We start from the raw sequence: 23,837 nt of genomic DNA on the forward strand, positions 1-23,837 counted from the left end.
TACTGTACACACTTTACTTCATGATAAGTAATGCAATTGTGGCAACTCATTTCTCTTGCATGAGAAAGAAGACTGCTCAATAAATAACAACTTTTATTGAAAACGCCCGTCTCTCTATTTCTCTGCACTCTGGTGAAATTAAGCATGCACGATAGACTGAGTGAAATAGCTGTCTATTGTTTTCACACGACTCTAGAGATACACTCTCATTCTGAGGGAGCAAAGTTGTCATGTTTATGCGGATGTCAGAAACTAATCCCTTCTTGTCTAATCAGGAAAGTTAACTCCTTCCTGTTCATTCGAGAAAGTTTCTAGTGACCTCTGAGCTAGCTGGCAAACCTAATTAAGTCTAACATAGTCAGTAGAGACCTAGATGACCTCAGCCCTACGTCTAAACTGCTGTTTATGTTATTCCAATGCGCAGAGCCTATTGGGAATATAGGAACTACACTACAGCAGGTGCTTAGGTGAAGGCAGCAATGGCACAGGGATTGTGACCTTGCCCTGTTTTGCCACCAGGGTTCACAAACGTGATTTATTCCTTTGCTGTTTTTGTGTCCAGCGTATCAGGATAAAGGACCGGGGCATGGAGGACGCTCTGCTGCACAGAACAACCGGGACACCTTGCCGTTTTTTCACCACTGCCCAGCGCATCACCCGGGACGAGGACTTCAGTCCCCAGGGTGCACCAGGCTATCCCCAGCTGCTGCGAGTGAGGTGGGAGGCGTGGTCCATCGGGCTTGAAGCGCTGACTCTCCACCCACGGCCCCGGACGCGCGAGGGACAGAGCCCGGACCAAGGGCGGGCCAGTCTGTGCCCGTCAGGGGCCGGAAGAGGCTGGGCTGGCACACCCTCCTGTTATTGTTTGCTTCATGTAGGTTTGTAGTATTGGGTTTAGTTAGTAGTGTAATATAGTACCAGCGTGCTGGTTTTCCTCATTTTATTATATTTTTCTCTATTGTTGCTTCTAGAGTAAATCCCCACTGAAGCTAGGGCAATGAGTAAGAACAAGCGAAAAGGGGCGGCGGGGTCGGGAGTGGTGGGTACCTTGGATGCGTTCCTTTCTCGGGCAGAATCCGTGCTAATGCTCGAGATTCAGCTGACCGAACGCCGACTCTCCCTAGATCCAATACGTCCCCCTATAAGTTCAACTTCTGTATTAGAGTCTAATGCTACTTCTAATTCGAGCTCCCAAACAAATCTAGCACCTATATTAAGTCCACAGCTAGGGTTTTCTACTGCACGAAGTGTGGATAGTATTTCATCCTCTCCGCCTTCTACTTCTGCTAACGTGCCTACTAGGCGGCAAAAGTCAACCCTGGCACTAGGTGGCGATCCCCCGCAAAAAAAAAAAAAAGAGGAAAGCACGTGGCGCACCCAAATGTAGCCAACAGGTATCAAAACAGGCGAAACACAAGCCCGCTGTAAAGGGGGGCGGGGGGGGTGGGGGTGGGGGTTCAGATTAATCTTCTATGCCCTTAAATAAAAACGTGGGTGCTGGAAACACAGATTATATTTATAGAGAATCAACAGTCCTATTCATTGCAGGATCAGGAAGATTTTCTCAAAAGGGTTGAAGATAAGCTGTTAGCGCTAATTGGTCCCCTATTATCACAAGCATTGGAAATGCAATAGGTCTCGCAGCATTAGAGTTAGTGCTTTTAGAATTGTTTATGGGTTTTTTGTTGTAAATCTTTAGCATTTTTATTTCTTGTAGCCAATGCTAAAGAATTACAAATCAAAAAAGCCATAAACAATTGTAAAAGCTTTAACTAAAAATCCTCTGAGACCTATTGCACTGTGTGAGGGTGAGGTGTTGAGGGTGAGTGAGAGTGAGAGTGAGTGAGGGGTTGAGGGTGAGTGAGAGTGAGAGTGAGTGAGGGTGAGGGTGAGTGAGGGTGATTGTGAGTTAGGGTGAGGTGTTGAGGGTGGGTGAGGGTGAGGGTGAGGGGTTGAGGGTGAGTGATGATGAGTGAGGGTGAGTGAGGGGTTGAGGGTGAGTGAGGGTGAGTGAGGGTGAGTGAGGGTGAGTGAGAGTGAGTGAGGGTGAGGTGTTGAGGGTGAGGTGTTGAGGGTGAGGGGTTGAGGGTGAGGTGTTGAGCGTGAGGTGTTGAGGGTGATTGTGAGTTAGGGTGAGGTGTTGAGGGTGGGTGAGGGTGAGGGGTTGAGGGTGAGTGATGATGAGTGAGGGTGAGTGAGGGGTTGAGGGTGAGTGAGGGTGAGTGAGGGTGAGTGAGAGTGAGTGAGGGTGAGGTGTTGAGGGTGAGGGGTTGAGGGTGAGGTGTTGAGCGTGAGGTGTTGAGGGTGATTGTGAGTTAGGGTGAGGTGTTGAGGGTGGGTGAGGGTGAGGGGTTGAGGGTGAGTGATGATGAGTGAGGGTGAGTGAGGGGTTGAGGGTGAGTGAGGGTGAGTGAGGGTGAGTGAGGGTGAGTGAGAGTGAGTGAGGGTGAGGTGTTGAGGGTGAGGTGTTGAGGGTGAGGTGTTGAGGGTGAGGGGTTGAGGGTGAGGGGTTGAGGGTGAGGGGTTGAGGGTGAGGTGTTGAGGGTGAGGTGTTGAGGGTGAGGTGTTGAGGGTGAGGTGTTGAGGGTGAGGTGTTGAGGGTGAGGTGTTGAGGGTGAGGGGTTGAGGGTGAGGGGTTGAGGGTGAGTGAGTGTGAGTGAGTGAGGGTGAGGTGTTGAGGGTGAGTGAGTGAGGTTGAGGGGTTGAGAGTGAGTGAGGGTGAGGAGTTGAGGGTGAGGGGGTGAGGGGTTGAGGGTGAGGGGTTGAGGGTGAGGGCGAGTGAGGGTGAGGGGTTGAGGGGGTGAGGGTGAGGTGTTGAGGGTGAGTGAGTGAGGGTGAGGCTGAGGTGTAGAGTGTGAGTGAGAGTAAGAGTGAGGGTGATTGAGGGTTTCAGTGTTAGTGAGGGTGAGGGGTTGAGGGTGAGTGAGGGTGAGGGTGGGTGAGGGTGAGTGAGGGTGAGGGGTTGAGGGTGAGTGAGGGTGAGGGGTTGAGGGTGGGTGAGGGTGAGTGAGGGTGAGGGGTTGAGGGTGAGTGAGGGTGAGGGGTTGAGGGTGAGTGAGGGTGAGGGTGAGTGAGGGTGAGTGAGGGTGAGGGTGAGTGAGGGTGAGTGAGGGTGAGGGGGTGAGGGTGAGTGAGGGTGAGTGAGGGAGGGTGAGGGGTTGAGGGGGAGGGGTCGAGGGGGAGGGGTTGAGGGTGAGTGAGGGTGAGGGGTTGAGGGTGAGTGAGGGTGAGGGGGTGAGGGTGAGTGAGGGTGAGTGAGGGTGAGTGAGGGTGGGTGAGGGTGAGTGAGGGTGAGTGAGGGTGAGGGGTTGAGGGTGAGTGAGGGTGGGTGAGGGGTTGAGGGTGAGTGAGGGTGAGTGAGGGTGAGGGTGGGTGAGGGGTTGAGGGTGAGTGAGGGTGAGGGGTTGAGGGTGGGTGAGGGTGAGTGAGGGTGAGGGGTTGAGGGTGGGTGAGGGTGAGTGAGGGTGAGGGGTTGAGGGTGGGTGAGGGTGAGTGAGGGTGAGGGGGTGAGGGTGAGTGAGGGAGGTTGAGGGGGAGGGGTCGAGGGTGAGGGGTCGAGGGTGAGTGAGGGTGAGGGGTTGAGGGTGAGGGGTTGAGGGTGAGTGAGGGTGAGGGGTTGAGGGTGAGTGAGGGTGAGGGGTTGAGGGTGAGTGAGGGTGAGGGGCTGAGGGTGAGTGAGGGGTTGAGGGTGAGGGGTTGAGGGTGAGTGAGGGTGAGGTGTTGAGGGTGAGTGAGGGTGAGGGTGAGTGAGGGTGAGGGGTTGAGGGTGAGTGAGGGTGGGTGAGGGTGAGTGAGGGTGAGTGAGGGTGAGGGGTTGAGGGTGAGTGAGGGGTTGAGGGTCGCTGCATCCCATCTTCAGTATTGGGGAACAAAGGAACGATCCGAGCAAGCTCCCTGTCGGGTCATTCTTAAACGCCCCTTTGAAAGCACGTCAGCGGCAGTGTTGAGCGCCAGAAGGATTCGCTTCAGGGAAGAAGAGCTGGCCGCTTTGTTTCGGCGACTCTTGTGAATCACACGTACATGCAAAGCACGCAAAAACTTCTTTGAAGGAACATGGTAGCGACCTATCGACTTTGTCAGTGACTAATTCAAGTTGTTCCGCTGTCTGGCACTTCAGAGCCATTTGGATAGGGCAAGTAGCATAGCGACGGACTTTAACAAAACGGAGGGAAGAGAGGGGAGGGGGGAGGAGAAATGCGACACGGCGGGAAGGGGAGGGGGCGGAGCACACTCATGTTTTACACACAAATTGCTTATGCTGCAGACATGGAATTACCCCTGGACCAACTGCCAATCGAAAGTGGGCAGTGCATGCTTCTGACTTTCACAACACTGACAGTGTTGTAACTTATGTTTACTTCGCCCTCTGAGACTAGTCAGATCATGTAACAATTTACAAAATGAAACTTTAAACAACCTTTTATAAAGCAATAATATAAGTACCTTGTCTGCAGCTGTGTTAATATTTGCATAGGACTATTGCTAGCTTGCCTACACTAAAATGAGTACATGTGCAGTATAATATTTCGTAGAGAAACATAGTTAACAATCACTAAGTTAAATATTGTAACCATTATCTACCGTGAAGTAATTTCCCTACACGTGCCCGTTTGCAAGTTTATACAGCCGAAGCTACAAGACTGGGTTAAATTTGTTTTTCCACCGCCTAACACTTACAGGCCGAGGGGGGCTGTTTTTTTAGAGTTTGGCAGCCGAAGCCTAAGTGCGGGGGAGGGGTGCAAAACAGCTACAATAAAACAAGTCCACTGCTTCAGAAGAGGGAGGGCGGAGAGAATAGGAGCAGCCTGTTTGGACTTTACGTCGTGTTTATTTGATTACTGTTATCGATATTTAATATTAAAAAAACATCCTAATTAGGTAAATAGAAATGTTCCTTTTGGTTACAGTGTTAGCATTGCGACATGTGTATTGTTTGTGTCCCAGATTTGCAAGCATGTACACAGTGATAAAAATATAAAAAGTTACACAAAGCAGGGCGGTATCGTAAAAGTTGGGAAAGCACGTCAGCATTTACTGTAAGATCACAGCTGTTTTGGAAAATGCTGGTTTAAAATGTTAACATGAAAAGAACAGCATTACCTCGCTCGTCCTAGCTAATAGAGGACAAACAGCAGTTGTACACCTCTTTCCGATTAAGTCCTTGAAATTTAAAGCGGGTTAGTGCGATGGGAGAGGGAATCCTAAACATGCAGTCAATTGAATTAAATCTCCGCCTCCAGAGAGGCTTGCCATGGGTCGCGATCATCGGGTACAGTCCAGAGCCTTTGTTAATGTTGCTTGCACATAGAAAGTACACAAAGTAGGTAGATTTACGCAACATTTGCGTTGTTTAAATGCAGTTGTAAACAAAATATCCCACAGAATCGTAAGCAGCAGTTAAATGCCTTTTGTACCCACCCAACATGTTTCAGTACTTACAGAGTCCCTGTAGCACACGTGAGTGTGTGTGTGTATGGTGTGTGTGTGTGTGTGTGTGTGTGGGGGGGGGGGGGGGGGGGGGGAAGGGGTGGGTTCTTGAAGTCAACTGCATTAAATCCCCACTTCCAGCAAGGAGAGATTACGGGGAAGAAAAACGGGAATCCGGTAGTCAGAAAGCAAGTTAATGTTGTGCCTTCTGAAGACCAGAGTCCCACGAGTGGTGCGCGACTTTGTCAGTGACTAATTCAAGTTGTTCCGCTGTCTGGCACTTCAGAGCCATTTGGATAGGGCAAGTAGCATAGCGACGGACTTTAACAAAACGGAGGGAAGAGAGGGGAGGGGGGAGGAGAAATGCGACACGGCGGGAAGGGGAGGGGGCGGAGCGGGTAAACAAAGACGGACGTGCACGCGCTTTTAAGCTCAATGCGCATGCGCATTGAGCTTAAAAGTCACGGGCACTGCAAGGAATCGCCACGATTCCTTGCAGTGTGGATAAAGAGTAGATAAGTCGCAATACTCTCGCCTTGCTCGATGCGCATGCGCATCGACAGGCGAGACCTAAAACTATGCTTTAAGGCTTTTTCTACTTGGTATATGCACTTTACAATGCATCACACAGGCAAAGTGGGAAAAACGGGAAGAAATTACAAATGATCTTCCTTACGCCTGGCTTAGGCACAGGATTTTGCCACAAATCTTGGTCTACAGTTCTTTGTAGATGGGAGATTTGCATCAAAACCCATGGGTAGTCGTATGGGAACGCCCATGCACCACCCATGAAATGAAGCCTTAACGCAAGGCAACACATTGCGCAAATTTGTTATAGAAAAGTAGTGCAAACTCGATTCAAAGCTTTTGTAAAACTGTGGTCAAATGTATGAGTATAAAAAAAAAGACATTGGTTATCTAAAATCATACATAATTAACCTTTGTGCCGCTACCGCAGGAACGCGCAGAGCTAAGCAAAACAAATTGCAAATTAATCAAATGACTCTTGAAGATCGTTTAATTTCACAATAAATGTGCACTTTCCCCAAACACCTCACATACAGGTATTCAGAAATCTTAACTTTTCCTTTAGCGGTACTGACTGACAGACCAGAACAAGTGGTTTCCTTTCATGACTTTCCCTGTGGCACAAACTGGGCCATCCCATGCTCTGTCTTGCAGACAGACTCTTGCCCATGTTGGATTGTCCTCCAAAACCTGGGCTCAGACAGCAGAGCTCTCCCTCTGGGCGGCTTTGTACTTCCCAGTCATCTCCTTCGGTAGAGGCACAATACTGGGGCAGGGCACCTGCCCCTCCACTTCACACATACACTCGCGTAGGCAGTATTTACGGGGGCCAAAGTTTCCTGGGTGGTTTGATTTCACCATTTTTGCTTCTTCACTTTTCAGCGTTTCCCTAGCAAAATAAAAATACATAATTAGTAAATTGTATTCCATATATTAAAGAAGCATCCTGAAGAATAATGGCTTTTTCTGTTAATAAGACTGTCTCCCAATTAAGGTCAGGTTCTTTAAGAAATCTTCAAGATACCCGTTTTCAGCTTCTATGATGTAGATCAGCTTACTGGGTCAATCGCAATAAAGGGAGCGCGTCAGCAGTTTAATCCGTTCATCTATACTGCCTTAATCAAGGACTATACAAAGCCAGCCAGTAGATTATACCAGCAGGTTTTACGCATACCATCCTCTCTTTCCCACCATCTCAGTCCTTTATATAGTTTGTAACAGAGCTTCTATCACCAACCATGTATTACTCCTGTTATCAGTCGCAAAAGGATGAAAAGTTGGGTCAGCCATGAGAAGATTCAGCCATGTGAGAAGCAGGCTACACACATCTGCACATTAATCTACAGAGCTACCAGCATAAAAATGTAATATAGGCTCAGATATTCAACACGTTATAGGGCATAGTTCCAGCTGGCTCATTTTGAGCACCGCTATCACAGATACCAGATAATAAATCTGGTTATTCACTGCTATGAAATAGCACCAATGGGAAAACGAGCATTATTTCTCACTGTTGCTTCATCAGAAAGGAATTCCAGTCTTCTCTAACAGGTCTCTTCAAGAGTCTATCAGTAGGGCTCTGGTTCTCTCTAGTGTGGGAGAGGTGTGCCGCCGTGGACAGGGCGGCTGACTCCAGAGCATGGGGCTCACGGTTCGATCCCCGGCAGCTGCTCAGTCGAGCAGCATGTGACTCTGGGCAACAGCTCGCTTAATCTCCCCGATGGCCCCCAGTGCCTTGAGACCCTTATGGATGATTGGTTTGCGCTTTACAAATATTAGGTTAGGTTAGTGGAAAGCAAAGCGCACAGCATCGTGAGAGCTGGAAGACCGAGTTCGTTTTTAGGTCTCGCCTAGGTAGCGCTTGTGCGGTCTCTTCGAGACATGTTGTGTTCAGGATATGGGCTTGAAGCCCCACCCATTTTTCTGTACGCTCCTGTTACTGTCCTTGCGCTTTTCATTGGTGAAATAGCTTATTAGTCCCTCCTTTTGAAATTTTGTAAGCTCCCATATGGACGGGCCCCGTTACATGGGCTCTTATGCTGCATGTTATTTTACCATTTGTAAGCACTATATCTTTTTTTAGCTGTCCTCTAGCAGTGCTGGCGCTCAGCTGTCCTGTAGCAGCTCTCGCCGTTCGCCTATATTTATTAACAGTGCCCATATGCTGAATTTTTTTGGGGCTTGCAAACAAGGCAGACCACTTCCCCCTCTGACACAGCATTGAGCAGCGCTCGTCGTGTACCTTTTATTTATTAACGGAGCTCATATGCAAAATCCTCACATCTTAATCAATGTATCTTCTTGCAGCTGGTCAAGGATACAGTTCAATCAGTAGCACAAAGAAAGAAGCTGTTCCTTCAAATAAAATGGCACATTACGATGCAAATATTCCAATTACTACAATGAACTGAATCTAGTTGGATGACACACAGATTACTTTCAAAATGGCCTGCTCTACTCCCTGGTGTACCAAATTTAGGATTTTTTACCCCTTAATAGTAATGAAGTGCATAAATAAAAACAGGTGTACGAAATATCCATTTATTATACTATCCATTTCCAAGCTGGGGGGTTATATACTCCAGCCTCTAAGAGCCAATATGTATCTGATATGCAGAATTGGACATTCACCCCTTCAAAGTCCAATGGCTATAAATATATACATTTACATATACATACAACTATTAGCAGATGAGATAAACTGTGCTAGATTTTAGCTGTTGCAAAGTGATCCCTTTTTTGGGTGATCCCCCAGTGTATGAGCTCTGACCGCTAAATATGTAGATTTCGGCTTAAAACCCGATTGGCACATTTAACTTCCCTACAAGGCCATAGTGCATGGTACAGAAGTGCAGCCATGGCATGGAAAGTTACATGCCACCGACGACTGTGGCAAATATTGTGCCATTTTCTACAGTTTCAGGCCTACCTTACCTAGCCTGACAGGAGCAGTTTGAACCATGCTGCACATGTCTGTTAAACACACCTAGTTGACAGGTAGGGAAACCAGATATCAAATAATAAATTAGTCACCCCTACGCGTTCCTTGCGGACCACAAGCTAGGGAACATAATATTTAAGAGTGGGACATGTGCGACATAAGAAATGGCATGTGGCCCTTTTAACTAAGCCTAAACTACAATGTCAAGCTGTAGCCGACACGTAAGGAAAAGTCAAAGTATAGATTATACAATTTATTGAAGAACTTTCGACCTGTACCAGCTGCAGACTCCATTCAAAGATTAATTTTATAGCTAATAAAATGGTAACGTTGGATTTTTTTATTACATATATGGGAATTTTAACTTTCAGGAAGTTACCTTTACCATGCCTGAAGCTGCTGGAGAGTAATTTGCATAAGATCTCCAGAGACTCCAGCCTGTCCTTGGCCGGAACCAGGTGTGAAAACAGCTCGCAGAGCATAGACAACCACATGGGAGTGGGAAGGTGTTTTCTTTCCCTGGCAGAAAGGCCAGCTGGGGTGGGCTCAGGAACCCAATTAACTTCAAAGACCTCGCCCGGTCACAAGCAAATGTTAGGTGACACTTGGAAAACTCTTGTCCCTCTCATCAGGGTTGCATCAAACCCAGTTGGAGGAGAGCCACACCCAGAACTGGTTTTGAGTAACCACAGAGGAGGTGACTGCTTATTGCCCTGGTCACACCTTTGGGTGCGCACGTAGGGTCTGCACAAGGAAGAAGAGTTTCTCTATCAAAGAGAAGATGAGAGGCACTGTGGAATTGTTTGCGGTAGGGCAAACGGGAACTGCGGAAAAGCTGTGCAGGGTGGCCCCAGTGGACATCCATCCAATTGGTTAGGGAGTGCCAGGAGTCTACTTAACTGGACCCTCACCCAGCCTTCATCAGAACTCTTTCTGGACAGCAGGAAGAACAAAAAAAGGACTTGACTTGCTGTTTATGACCTGAGAGTAGCGTTGACGGATTAAAGAAGAGTCTGTCGGCTGAAATCCTACAGGGACACAAAAAGCTGCAAGAAGCCTTTTTCCCTGAAATTCCCAGCCGCTCGTGGCAACAGGACCTGGGACTGGACTTTGCTGTTAGCCTCAGCCTTTCACCCAGAGAGTCTCCAGGACCTACCATAAGGCCATGGGGACTTAGAAGTGCACTTCTTTAGTTGCTTGGGGACCAGAAAAAAAGTTTTGAAACATTTTTAAAACTTTGCTCCAGAGGCAATGGGACCTACCACAAAAAGTATCCGAGTGGCAGTTTCACGGGACGGAATTTCCGATTTGTCTCCCGTGAAAGGCTCCAGAATCGCTGAAAAACCGACAAAGTTCTTTTCTGGTTTGGGATTCTTTCAGGCAAACAGAGCTTTAGTCTGACCAACCTGCTGCATGTGTCCGACCAGCAGTTCCAAAGCGGCATCTATAGTTTGTCCTGCTGGGAGACAACTTTTACTTCAAAATAAGTCCCTTTTTGGATTAGGAATTTGAAACTTTTTCCAATCTTTGATGTCCAGGCTTTTACCTGTACTAGGGGTGGGCGTAACTTGCATAATTCAGTGTAGCGTAATCATGCGGAATTACCTGAGAATTCCGTGAGAATGTGCAAGAAGGGTAATTTTGAGTTTAGTGCAATTTCTTAGCACACAAATGCCCCATCTCGTCCAATTATTCCACCCAGACCTAACCTGTACCAATCCACTTTGTGTATCTGAGCGGGGCTTCATTGCAGTCTGCCTCAAATCGCAGCTAGATCTCAGTCTTCCACTTCCATGGACTATCAGTGGCACTGCCTTCACCTAAATCTTAAAAAATGTATACCTCTGGATCCCTTACTGGATTTGTGTCGCTTTGGTCTTATTTTACTCATAAGATTATTCTCTTTACTTTTAAAATTGGTAGTGCAATTTTAATTGAGTGACTTTCACATTATCAGGGATTGAGAACAGGTTTATAATATTTAGTTTGTGTGACATCAAGCACGTGGTGGCCTTATCCTTTGAGGTGGACCTTTGTCGACCTCAATAATAATCTAACTTCCAACATTAGCAAATTGAACAAGCATTGGCAAAAGTCAATAGGTCTTGCATAAGTGAGAGCTACAGGCTCTATCAATTTGATTTAGTCAAGTTGTACAGCAGCACGGCTGCTGTGTATCATGGCTGAAAGGAAAGAACAAGCATTGGCAAAACCAATAGTTTTTGCCTCTGAAAATTGATTGGTTTTATCAATGTTTTTTAAGACATGTTGCACAGTTGCACTAGGTGCAGTACAACGTGGTTTAAAGTTTTTAAAAAAGCGCCATGATGGGGCCAGCATTGACCAGGTCATAGCGCTTTTAAAAAAAAAAAACGTTACGCCATGTTGTTGTACAGCAGGTCAGGCTGCTGTGTAATATGTCTAAACAAAACATTGACAAAACCAATAGATTTCGCAGTGGGCAAACCGATCCACTTTGCCAATGATTGTTCACAGTAGGGCTGACATGGCTATTTACTGGGGGCTCCTTATAGAAAACACCAATCGCGTGATTCACTTATCGCCCAATGAAAATGAGGTGTTTGAGCACAAACGTGTTTATAATGATCCTAGACTACCTCCACACAAATGATTATTCTCTGAAGCGGTGCAGAAGCGTAAATCCTTGTTGTAAGGCCTCAAGGTGGACTTGTAGAATCACCAACCCTTGAAAATGCCACGTAGATATTTGTATAAAGACAGAGTTTCAATCTGCGAAGGCCAGAAAACAAAGAATGTGTTTTCCAGCGTGTACCTGGTGTAGGTGTTTGTACAATTTGGCATGATTGCTCAATTCACCTTAAATCAAGGTCCATTATGCTACGCTGTGTCCCTGTAACTAATGGGGGTCTTCATGTCGAGAGAGGGCTTGTGTTTGGGATTCTAATGGGGTGGTAAACATTTGAATCAAAGCTGTAAAACATACGGTGGTACAGTTAGCCAGACAAGAGGCACCCAGCTGAAGCACTCCAGAGAAAACAAACACTCACAGATATAGGTTTGTGCAGCTGCTGAGAGTGCTGGCAAGAAAAGCTGCAGGAAGGGTGCATGCTTTTGGAGAATATACAGCAAACACATGTACTCTTTGCCCCATCATGTTACACTTACGCTACTCGCTGAGTCGCCTGCTGAGGATGTAGTGCAGTCGTAAGAATGAAAAGACAAGCAAACAATTAAGATGTCTTCAGTTGTGGGTTTGCAATCGAGATAAGATAGACTGTTCAACAGAAACTTGTCCTGATATGGTGCGAGTGCTGGGAGACGCTCAGGTAGCAGTTTGTCTCTTTCCTGTCCTCTCACCTTCCAGTGACACTGACTTTGAAAATCCCCGACTTATACAGTTTTTGGGTTTCTGACAGGCCTAGAGCCCATATACTATGGGCAAGGCTTTTTGTAAGAAGTCTGCTTAGCAGGACATTTGGCTTCCTCAGCAGGCCCGAGGCAAAGGGCTTTGCTTACAGCATGGTACTGCATTCACAAACCCCCACAGCCCCATGAGAATGACCTTTTGTCTTCGAAGCCAATAAGATTAGCATCTATGACCTGTTGGATTTGTCAATTTTTTTGTTTTAAAGCAAGCGCTGGAGTGACTAACAAAACAAAAAGTGCTTGAAATGCAAGCAGCGGAAGCAAAGATGGTAGCCAAAGAGATGGTAAAGAGGCAATGCTCCATGATGAGGACAAACAGATTTACAGACAGACACGAATAAGAAGCAGGTAAATGAGAGTGACAGGAATGGTAAGCAATGGGTGGGCTCCAAACCCCTCTATCCTCTTGGTAAACCACAATATGAATGAAGAGGCAGCACATGTGCCATCTAGTAGGCTCAACCTCAAGAGTGCATGTGCACGGCTGATACACATTCGTAAAATGAGCTAACGTATCCAGTTTCAATGATGTAAAGTGATATATGCCTTCTGGGATGTGTGATGTAATGAACAATATATCAAGGGGAATTAGGGTTGCACAACAGACCATAATTGGGTGATTTCAGTGGTTTCCAGCTGTTTAACTGCTGTTTTTAATGGAATTGTTTTTGTAACATATTATTATTATTATTATTATTATTGTGAAATTTATAACGCGCTCAGTTACCCAGGGGCATCCTGGCGCAGGACACAGCGAAGGAAAAAAAAAAAAGACTCAAACTCAGCCATTACACCGGAAACAGATGGGTCTTAAGGAGTTTCCTAAAGTGCAAGATGTTAGGCTCTGAGCGTATGTTATGTTATTTATTCTTTTGTATAGCGCAACGGTTACTCAAAAAGAGTGTCCCGGCGCTTTAGGTAAGGAGAACTACTTCACAATAACACAACACGGTAAAAGAAGAGAATACAAAATAGACAGATAAAAAGGGACTGCTGAGAGGTTTACTGGGTGAACGACCAGGTTTTAAGACCTCTCTTAAGGGGCAGGGAGTTCCACAGTGCCGCTACTTGCACCGAGAAACGCCGGCCACCCGAACGAGCTCTTTTAACTCTGGCTGACTGAAGCAGGTGTTTTTGGTCAGAGCGAAGAGCCCGTGTGGACTTATATGGACGTGCCATATTAATCAAAATGGAGGGGCCCCTCCCATGCAGGATTTTGTGTGCAGTGCATAAGGATTTGAATTTCACCCGCTCCTTAACAGGGAGCCAGTGAAGAGTTTTCAGGGCCGGAGCAGCTGATTGTCTCCTAGGGACCATCATCAGCAGTCTAGCGGCTGCATTCTGAACTTGTTGGAGGGTCTTAAAAGTCGACTCCGGGGCACCGAGGAACAACGCGTTCCCATAATCGAGTCTAGACAAAACAAGACCACGGATCAGAAGTTTCCTTGATGAATCAGGGAGCAACGGTAACACCTTGCGAGCTGACCGCAGCAGGCCAAAACAAATCCCCGCTGTCTTCCTGGCGTGTGTCCTGAAGGACAGATCTTCTTCCAACCATACTCCTAAGCTCTTGATCTCCTTCTTAGGAGATGGTGGAACGCCCAAGGACCGGGGCCAACAACTAGCTATGAGTGAAGGCCTGGATTTACCAAGCAACATCAGCTCAGTTTTTTCTCCATTGAGCTTCAAAGCAGAGTGGGACATCCACCGATGTACATTGGCAAGACAGTCGTGGAGAACCTCAGGTCGTTCCGCCAGCTGGGTCAGACCTACTACCAGCTGAGTATCATCAGCATAGCTGCTGATCTTCACACCTGAAGGGGAGACCACTCTTTCAAGTGGAGTCATATAAACATTAAATAAAGTAGGGCTCAAAGATGAGCCCTGGGGGACTCCACATTGAAGAGGGAACGAGGTAGACTGCTCTGCCCCTTCCCAGACTTGATAAAAACGGTCTGAGAGGAAGGACTCAAGCCACTTCAGGGCCATTCCCGTAATGCCCACCTCTGACAGACGTTGGAGGAGCACCTGATGACTAACGGTGTCGAAGGCAGCACTCAAGTCCAGGAGGATCACTGCCACTGACCCCCCTGAATCAAGAATGCTCCTTGCTTCCCTCCACCACTGCCAATAAGGCCGTGTCCGTCCCCTGACCAGGGCGAAAGCCAGTCTGGTAGTCTCCCAACAAACAATGGAATTCAAGATGGTGTGAGAGCTGGCGATTAACCAATTTTTCCGCAATTTTAGAAAACCCGGGCAAAAGTGAAATGGGCCTAAAATTGGTCAAATTGGAAGGGTCCAAGCCCGGTTTTTTCAGCAGTGCTTTAACAACTGCTTTTTTCCAACTCTGGGGCACCGTACCCTGAGAGAGGGAAAGATTGATAAGGTCCGTAAGCGGGGTGGAAAGAATGTTGGCCACTTGTTTAAGCCATTTCATAGGCACCGGGTCACTAGGCGACCCACTCTTCATTACTTTCAGGACTTTTACAACCTCTTCCTCTGTAAAAGGGCCAAAGGAGGACAGCTCAAAGGGGCATGTTACTGGGCCAAAACCCACCTCCAAGATCTGTGACGTCACCGGCAAAGAGGACAAGATCTTCACTATTTTAGAGTGGAAGAAGTCTGCCAGCTCCTCACATTTTTCCGGAGGGTTACCATGCACGACTGGAGGGACCGGAGCCTTCAGAAGATCCTTAAAGATTTTAAAGGATTCCCCTGAGGAGTTACTCGCCCTATCAATCCTGTCACTGAAGTAGCTAATTTTCGCGTCCTTCAAAGCAACTTTGTATTTCCTCATGGCTACCTTATAATCTTGCCGGCTCTCTTCATTCCACTCTCTCCTCCATGCCCGTTCCAATCTTTTACAGATTGTTCTCAGACACCTAAGTTCAGGAGTGTACCAGGGAGCGGAACCAGTTCTTCTTTCCCTGGTAGGCCTTTTCTTTTTCGGTATTATTAGATCAAGGGAACTAGTCAGCCAATTTTCCACGTGCTGGTCAGCTGTAATTGGGTCAGACAGGAGGAGGACAGGTTCTCGCCAACTCAACCGCCCAGCTGTCCACTGGCAGCCTAGACCATAGCCGCTCAACTGTATACCGTCTGGGTACAGGATCTCTCCCCTTCTCCAACTGCCACCTAAGGGGGACTAGGCAATGGTCTGTCCAAGGAAGCGCCAGGGCCTGTAGGTTCTCTGAATTAGAGAAAGCCACATCCAACTGGTGACCCTTGTTGTGGGTAGCTCCGATGTTAATGAGCTGCAGGTCATGTGCTCCCAACATGCCTCGTAGGTCTCTCGCCACTGCATCGCTCGGATCTTCAAAATGCAGGTTGAGGTCCCCAAGGACTATAAAGTTGGAAGACGCGGCGGCTAATTGTATAACCGACTCAAGAAAAGAATCAGTGAAATTCCCTATCGCTGCAGGAGGCCGATAGACGAGAAGGCCCGCAATAGAAATGGTAGGAGAGATAAGTAGCGAGAATTGACAGCCTTCACAGTTATCCATACCGCTATCTAAGGCTTTACACGTAAATTTATCTCTGTACAAAATGGCCACTCCTCCCCCTCTCCCGACCGGCCTATCTAAATGAAACATAAGATATCCAGGAGGAAGGGCTTGGACAATATCAGGTCCTGAGCATGGGGTCAGCCAAGTTTCAGTGAGAAGCAAGGCATCTAAGCTGTGGTCCAGAATCAACGAATTAATTTCCGTGGCGTGACAGGGCAATGACCTGCAATTAAGCAGAGCCATAGAAATTTGAATGTGATATTTTGACGAACTACCGGAGCAACATAAGGAGCAGTTCTTAAAGGGGACACCTTCTGCCCATTGGTAGCCGCAACTAGGGTCTCTAGGAACGCGTAGCGAAAGTAAAGTGTTACTGGAGTACCTGCGAGTAGGATCCGTAAGTCCGGTCGAGCTGGGCAGAGTAATGCGCCCTATGCCCGTCTGGGCCCGGACGGGCCCAGACGGGCTTAACTCTGGCGAGACTCCGGCGACGTTCCGGCGATGACGCTGCGTGATGACGCTGCGCGTCAGCATGGCTGGCTTTATGTTTGCCCAGCGTCAATAAACTAGAGCGCTGACCGCGCCGCCGGCAGTGTACCCCCTCCCAAAATGGCCACCACAAACGAGACAGTGGGCAAGGGACCCGCGATAACGCGGTGTTCTCACAATTAGAGTGGGGGTAAGCGTAACAGCCGTGCAAGTCTGCGGATGGCCTCAGGTAAAAACAGGGGAAAAAGGTAAACTAAGAAGCAAAACAAAATAGGCAAAAACGGGACGATTAAAACAGAATTGAGCAGAGCAGAGTTGCAGTAATATGCTGTGAGCACCAAGTCCTTCCTAGAACGCTATGAATCAAGATGTTAAGGGCGCTCACCTGGGAAGAGCCTGTCTTTATGCTCGCCCAGCGTCAATAAACTAGAGCGCTGACCGCGCCGCCGGCAGTGTACCCCCTCCCAAAATGGCCACCACAAACGAGACAGTGGGCAAGGGACCCGCGATAATGCGGTGTTCTCACAATTAGAGTGGGGGTAAGCGTAACAGCCGTGCAAGTCTGCGGATGGCCTCAGGTAAAAACAGGGGAAAAAGGTAAACTAAGAAGCAAAACAAAATAGGCAAAAACGGGACGATTAAAACAGAATTGAGCAGAGTTGCAGTAATATGCTGTGAGCACCAAGTCCTTCCTAGAGCGCTATGAATCAAGATGTTAACATGTTAGTTTTAGATCTGGCTTAAGCCAAGACCGTTTCTTTTTACAACAAATATCATATATATATGTATTGAGGTTTATTTCAGCCTCCTTCAGACATTGACTTGTGACATTGTCAATCACATTTTTGAATCAGCATACAACAATGGGGTAATGAGTCAGCCCTCTCTTCTCTTTGTAGAGCAGCCCACAGGACACCCATTGGGCGCCTGGAGAGCCAAGAGTGACAGTATTTACTTGTTTATGTTTAAAGCAGCAAAGCTTCTGGGCCAGTGTGAGTTCATCTAGGGAGATACCAAAGTGTTCTGGTATGTAGTTCACCAAACATTTTGAAATGTCAGAAACTGGTTTTGAAATGTATTCCCCCTGTGAACCCTTGGGGCATCGACACACTAAAGTCAAGATCGTTAAAGGTTTGGAGTTTCTGTGCAGGCATGCATGCAGATTTTACATTACTGGGCAGTATTCTAGACAGCCTTTTGTTGTGCTGTGACTCAGTTCCTACCTCTTTGCTCCTTACAGCTGATGGCTCCTGGGTGTGCAGACAAGCCTTTCGCAGATTCTGCTCCATCATATGAAGCACCTCCTCAGGAAATTAGTCTTGCATCTTTGGGAAAGGTAGCACCAAGCAGGACATAGACAGGACAGAAGTATGCTGTTTCTGTGCCAGTTCAACTTCAGCCATCTCAAAGAAAAATACAGCTCCTTGATGGACAACAAACTTTACCAGGGGGTGTCATCTTGTGCCTCACATCAAAACCCACAGGACCTATTTATTTGCCTTGCTGTACATCATACATCTGGCCATAAGTACCCTTACACGAGGCGCAAGTACAATTTCACCTCCTAGTACTGGAAAACATCTGACAAACAAATTTTACCAGGCTTGCATGCGGATATTAAGTATTACAATTTCTTTAACATGCTATGTATAATTTTATGTCAAGACTAAAGGCTCTGATTACACTTTACTTTCTTTACTGAACTTTCAAAGCAGCCAATAAAAAATAAAATTAAAAAAGTCCCAGGAGTATGTAAATATGTCGTAGCAACACATGGCTTTTACGTCCATTAGCAATGTCCATAACTGTATAAGTAGGCATGTTCTCCTTTTATTATCCTCTTTCTTTGTTGCTCACTGCAGCCTCGGGGAAACGCTCTTGATTTTCCGTAGCATTTCAATCAACAATTTATTTTTCAGACCGTATTAGTTGGATGTGACAATTGTTTATTGTATACATGCTAGCGTGCTGTGTCGGAACTTGCAAGAAGTGAGTAAGTGTGTGCACGTCAGCCTATCAAGTTTGTCAGTCAGGTCTTGGTGACCACCCGGAACTGCGTATTGGTGTAGAGCACTCAGGGAATTTATTCCCGGTGCACCCCATCCGCTCTCAGCGCTGAGAGCAATGCACTCTGGGAGACTCCAGGGAGTGGTGCACGGCGGGATTCATAGCGCTTCACGGATTTGTTTTCCGTGTTCGAATATTTAGGTCTAGAAGAGTCGCATCAGTCATTTTGGATATCAGCCAGTGCGCTCTTCAAGTATCCGGCAGTTCCCCGGTCAGAAGTACTGCAGCATAAATCTTTTCCCAGATAGTTAGTCCTGCCACACAACTTGAGTCACCACTCTAGCTAGTCAGGAATATTAACTCCCTTATATTCTCTGGGGTGTAGTTAGTCAGGATTGTGCTACCTAGTCTTATTATTACCTTTACAGGGATTTCATCAGACTGGTTTCATCCTGACATCTTCAGGCACTCCCTATCCTTGGAGTGGGAGCCTTCCTCCAAAGTGGCGTACTACCTCAAACATAGACTGAGGCCACCCCTAGACAAGGTGGTACGCAATAAACTGTAGGGGGGAATTTCTTAAGCCCTCCACTGAGAGGAAGGTCGCAGCAGCACCACCATGGTGACATTTATGGGCAGACTGATCAAGGGCATCAGGAGGGATACTGATCGGTCTTGGCGATCCAGCCAAGAAAACTCTAGGATATCACAGACCCAGTGAGCAACATCAGGCAGTTGAAAAAAGATGCCAAGTGGACTGGGAATGTTATTAACCAAGAAATTCTCTGAGAGTGGGCCCAGAGAGCAATCTGCATGTTGGGCAAAGCAAACTGTGCCCTGCTTACCACGCGTAGGCGCTGGTTGCTCTTGCGACTCAACCCTGAATTGGTAGAATTGGCCTCTTCTGCGGCTGATACTGAGGCAAAAGGAAACAGTTACAGGGATGCCTTTGTTAAGAACCTTGCAAAGTTTGTACATGCCTTCACAGCTTTAGACAAAGCCCAGTGCTCCCTCGAAAAATGTTTTTAGTTCCCAGGTTTTGGGTAGAGCCGAACGTGGCAGGGGCCACCTGTACGATGGTGTCCTCTCTAGGATTCTAGAGGGAGCCTAAGTCCCAAGCTTGCAGATCAAAAAGGCTACTCCCTATTGTTCCCCTTCAAGAAAAACATTTATTTAGTTTTATAGGTTGTAATGTGTCAAACTAGCATTTTGTTCTCTATATTAACCGTTTCAAGCAGCAACTCTTAATTTGCAGAAATGACGCAACTATTCAACTCAGAGCATGTAATAACCAAATGCAAACAAGGTGCCCCAACAAAGTCTGGAGCAATGAGGCCATCTGTGTCCCAGTTACTGGCTGAGAGCATCTCAGTGACAAACATCTAAGAAGGGGCATGCATGGTGTTGAATGCTCATTTACGATCCCATCTGTGTGCTATGTGACTACACCATGTGGCAATCTTTCCATCACTTACAACAGTAAACACAGTTTCCATGGTAGTCAGATACTGTTCTTGGAAGTTTTAGTGCGGGTGGGGGGCTGGTTGTTTTGCTGCCAAACCTAGCTACTCTGCAGTACTGTACGCTGTTTTTTTAGAATCCATGCCTGTTTCCGGCACTTGCCAGCTTGGGATTTCCGGGATGTGGGACACATGATGGCGCACGTCACAGTGCCAGTCACACATCCCATGCCAATAACTATTGGCAAATTGCAGGTCTTTCCATAAAAATATTGAGCCATAAAGTTTCTAAGCTAGGAATGTGCATTTATTTGACAGCTTCTCAATTTTAAAAAGCACTGCACCAATGGTACATCCAACCGTACACAAAAACTTAATGCTGGAGCGTTAACAGAAGCACTTCAATCATTGACTCAGTCTCTCAATCACCCACTTACTTCTACTAAGTAATTAGTAAAGCAAAACTCTCTAAATAGCTACATCTATTGGATTTGTCAATGCTTGGTTGGTATGGGCTGGTATACGCTGTACAGCCAGGCAAACTATGTAGTGCTATTGGTGAAGCCCGGTTCTCTTAGCCTTCAAACACATGGGGCTGTTAACGCATGGTCTTCCACCACACCTAACACTCCTTATCTCAGTTTCCATTTGGATACTGAGGTTGGAAATTTTTATATTTTCTGAAGTTTGCAAAATGGTACTGAATGAATGAGCATATGAGTTCACTACTGATCTCCTTTTTGTCATTGTGAACAGCTTGAAAAATATCAATCATTCTGTTTATGAACAGCTGTTGGAGGCAGAGATGATTTCAGCATGCTGCATCATCAAAGTTAGTTGTGTGAGCACATACACTGTAATTTTAATGTTTAAAGGGCACTTCCAACCAGCCACCATTGTATGTATGTATGTATGTATAGGCATTTATATAGCGCACTACTTACCCGTAGGGTCCCAAGGCGCTTCGACCGCTGCGAAACCCTTCCTGGCTTCCCTGAGAGATGGTCCCTTAATGGGTATCTCCAGGGTGAGACCAGGCATCCCCGGCGGTCTGGTGGGGCCGTTAGTGAAGATGAGGCAAGCTAATGCCCAGAGTTGCCGAGTGTGAACGCTGATCAGAGTGGGCACCGAGGCGAGAGAATTATCGAGTCCGCTGACCCTGCTCCAGAAACCTGCCGCGCCGGGAATCGAACCCTGGTCCCGGGCCGTCCTCTGATCTCGGGTCTGCCGTCTCTAACCAGTGAGCCACACTACTTCACATTGTCCTCCCCCTCCCCTCCCAGCAACTCAAGCACAGTCTCTTGATCCCATTGGCTTGCAGGGTGCTCCCCTCCATCCTTGATATTTTTTAATGCATTCCTTGCGACAGACTCACAAATCACTAGTACAACGATGCCTAGAGTTAAATATTCAACTAGAATCTGATAATCAGATCTTAGCAATTCATAAATGATTAAGTCTTCAGGCTACCTCAAACATAGGAAAGAGCAGGAAGAAGCCTGTACTGGGAAAGTTCTCTGTGGGGAGAAAGCATGCCTCAGTTGTACATAATTCGCATTAATATTACAATGTTTGCAAACCTGTATGGTCAACCCTGACTTAGACACACGGGTAATGTTCCCATCTATTATAATTTATACACGCTAATGTTCGTGAAGGGGCACAGCAGTAATAGCTGCACATGAACCCTTTAGGTGCAGGTGTCGGCCAACGGCTGACACAAGCAATCCCTACCCAGTGTGTCTGAAAACCAGGAAGATGATGACTTTAGCACAGCAAACCTTTCGTTGAAGCCATTTTTGAGGGGAAAAAAATACACTTTTTTGCAAAGCGCTTTTCCACATTTTTCCCCACAAAACCTCAAAATGTTATTACATTTTGCCTATTTTCTGGGTCCACTCCAAGGGAATCTACAAACCCTGGGTACCTTTAGAAACTCCAGCAGGTTATTATAAAATAAAACAAATTTGTTGTGGGTACCTTATGTGGACAAAAAGTTATGAAGGCCTAAGTGGGGGGGGGGGGGGGGTAAGCTCCAGCAGTTAAAGGGTTAATGTTCATTAACATTGCTTTTAAATATTAGTAACACTGGAGAACATCAGAACGTTTTGTTTTTTTCCTTACTCGCTTTTCCCCAGAATCTTCTTCACATGTTCAACAATCTCTTTGTTGTTTTTCTCATCCACATCCACCAATACTTGCTCTCCTGTATCTGAGAAAACAAAAACAAGTTGAATTAATGAAAAATAGTTTTCAGAAGGTTTTAAAAGAAATGAAAATACATTATACCTTTACTTTCAAAAGGGCATAAAGCTTTATTAGATTATTACATTAAAAATAAACTTCTTCAGTGATCAATGAAAACACTTTAATTTCTGCAAGGAAGTCACTTTGTCTATCATTAACAAGCATTTTAAGAAATGGCTCTGAAACCCTAGTAATGATGACAGCTGAGCTGAGAAAACTGTCTGAAGATGCATTACATTTGTAGAATGTCAATACAACTACATACAATTCATTAACATGTGAAGCACCCAAATGTATGGAAATGTGCATTGAAATGGAAACTGAAACGAGAGGGTGGCCATCTTCACTATTTCAAGACAACCACAAAGCATCCTTTTTGGTTTCACATACTCTTGAAAACAGTCATGCCAATAGTTCCTTTTTCCAACATCAATATGAGAAGCAAATAAAAGCACAAGATGATATAGTCTAACCATTTAGCTGGGATGCAAGTGTTTTTCTGAAAAACTGTGCCTTTTGAAACACAGAAAGAAAGTATTGTGATGGCCCACTAAAGTAAATGCATTGGAATTAGCTCTTTGTCCCTAGCCAAAAATGCATGTACTTCTTGGGAATGCTTTGAATCCAAAAGAGCAACAGAACCATCAATAACAGGTTGCGAATGTTATTAGGCATTCACCCTTTGTGGCTTTTACAGTCGAAAAGGAAAAATGCGCAAGATAAAATGCAATGATTAGGTTTATGACAGTTCCTTGTAATGCCACATCAGCTGTGCATATAGACCTTTACAAGTTCTCAATCGGTGGGTATTACAAGTGTTAATGGGGTTGTTATCTAACCCAGGTTATAAAGGAACTTTGTGCGCATGACACCTGGAACTCCTGCATCAGGGAAAAAGGCCTTTAACGAAGCAATTAACTAAACAACAAAATTTCTCTCGCATTCAACAGGGGAGAACTCTCTAAAACAAAGACATCATGCTTGGACGGTGATAAAGTCATATGACACAATGAAGCCATGGGAGAATTTATCAGCTCACTTTTCAACAGCCTTAAAACATCAATTTATGAAACTGCACTTTGGTATGTGGGGAACAAAGGAACTCATCCCTTCCTGGGAAGATCAAAACCAACAATGTGGATTATGTGACTACAAACAAGCATCTCTACAATATATTCTCTGTGCATGCCCAAAGCTCTTTAAGGAAAGAAAAACATTATTAACATAATTATTTATAGGCACGAACATACAGGGAAGCAGTAACCACTTGGTTAGGCGGGACCTCAATCTCCTTTGTTTGCAGGGGGGCAAAATTCTTACATTGATGATTAAAAGAATTAGGTCAAATTCCAGTGGACACTCTAAAATTGTAAGAAATATTTTATAGATAAGGAGCAGTATTTTCTTACTAAGGTTTAAAAAAAATAGAGCGTTACAGTTTTAGGAAGGTCAAAGCACTGCACGAACAACAGAAATTGAACTAGAATTCACCAAATTTATAATAAGGATTTTTTGGCTTTAACTATTGATTAATGATTTTCATTGGGGCGTTTTTATGTTTGCATAATATGTTGTTTAGGTGTAATGGTTTTAAAAGACAGAATACTTGAATACATTTCATTACCCTTATGCAACCAAATGCATTTATATGCAATGGTCTTTCTACAACAAAAAAAGGCAGACACGTGGTACATGCCTGCATTGTAACGTCGTACACCGGAACAAACTACTATTATAACTTTGACACAACGGGAAAATTATTTTCTGAAACCCAGGAGGTTTGTAAATACTCACCTGTTCAACTTGGCTTATGGTAAGAGTAGC

General features: G+C 45.9%; 1 protein-coding gene across 1 annotated transcript in view; it reads right to left on the reverse strand.

Moving 5' to 3' along the window:
- Positions 1-6,430: 6,430 nt before the first annotated feature.
- The window catches only part of MRPS25 (mitochondrial ribosomal protein S25), a 37,362-nt gene continuing 19,955 nt past the window's right edge, over positions 6,431-23,837 (reverse strand). Inside the window, exons 3-4 of the mRNA XM_078661703.1 lie at positions 21,891-21,978; positions 6,431-6,844 (exon numbers count right to left, since the gene is read on the reverse strand). Of these exons, the coding sequence (XP_078517829.1) occupies positions 6,652-6,844; positions 21,891-21,978 (281 nt within the window). The 3' untranslated portion in view covers positions 6,431-6,651. The remainder of the gene's footprint in view (positions 6,845-21,890; positions 21,979-23,837) is intronic.

This window comes from Lissotriton helveticus, chromosome 9, assembly GCF_964261635.1.
Source record: "Lissotriton helveticus chromosome 9, aLisHel1.1, whole genome shotgun sequence".
NCBI classification, from domain to species: Eukaryota; Metazoa; Chordata; class Amphibia; order Caudata; family Salamandridae; genus Lissotriton; species Lissotriton helveticus.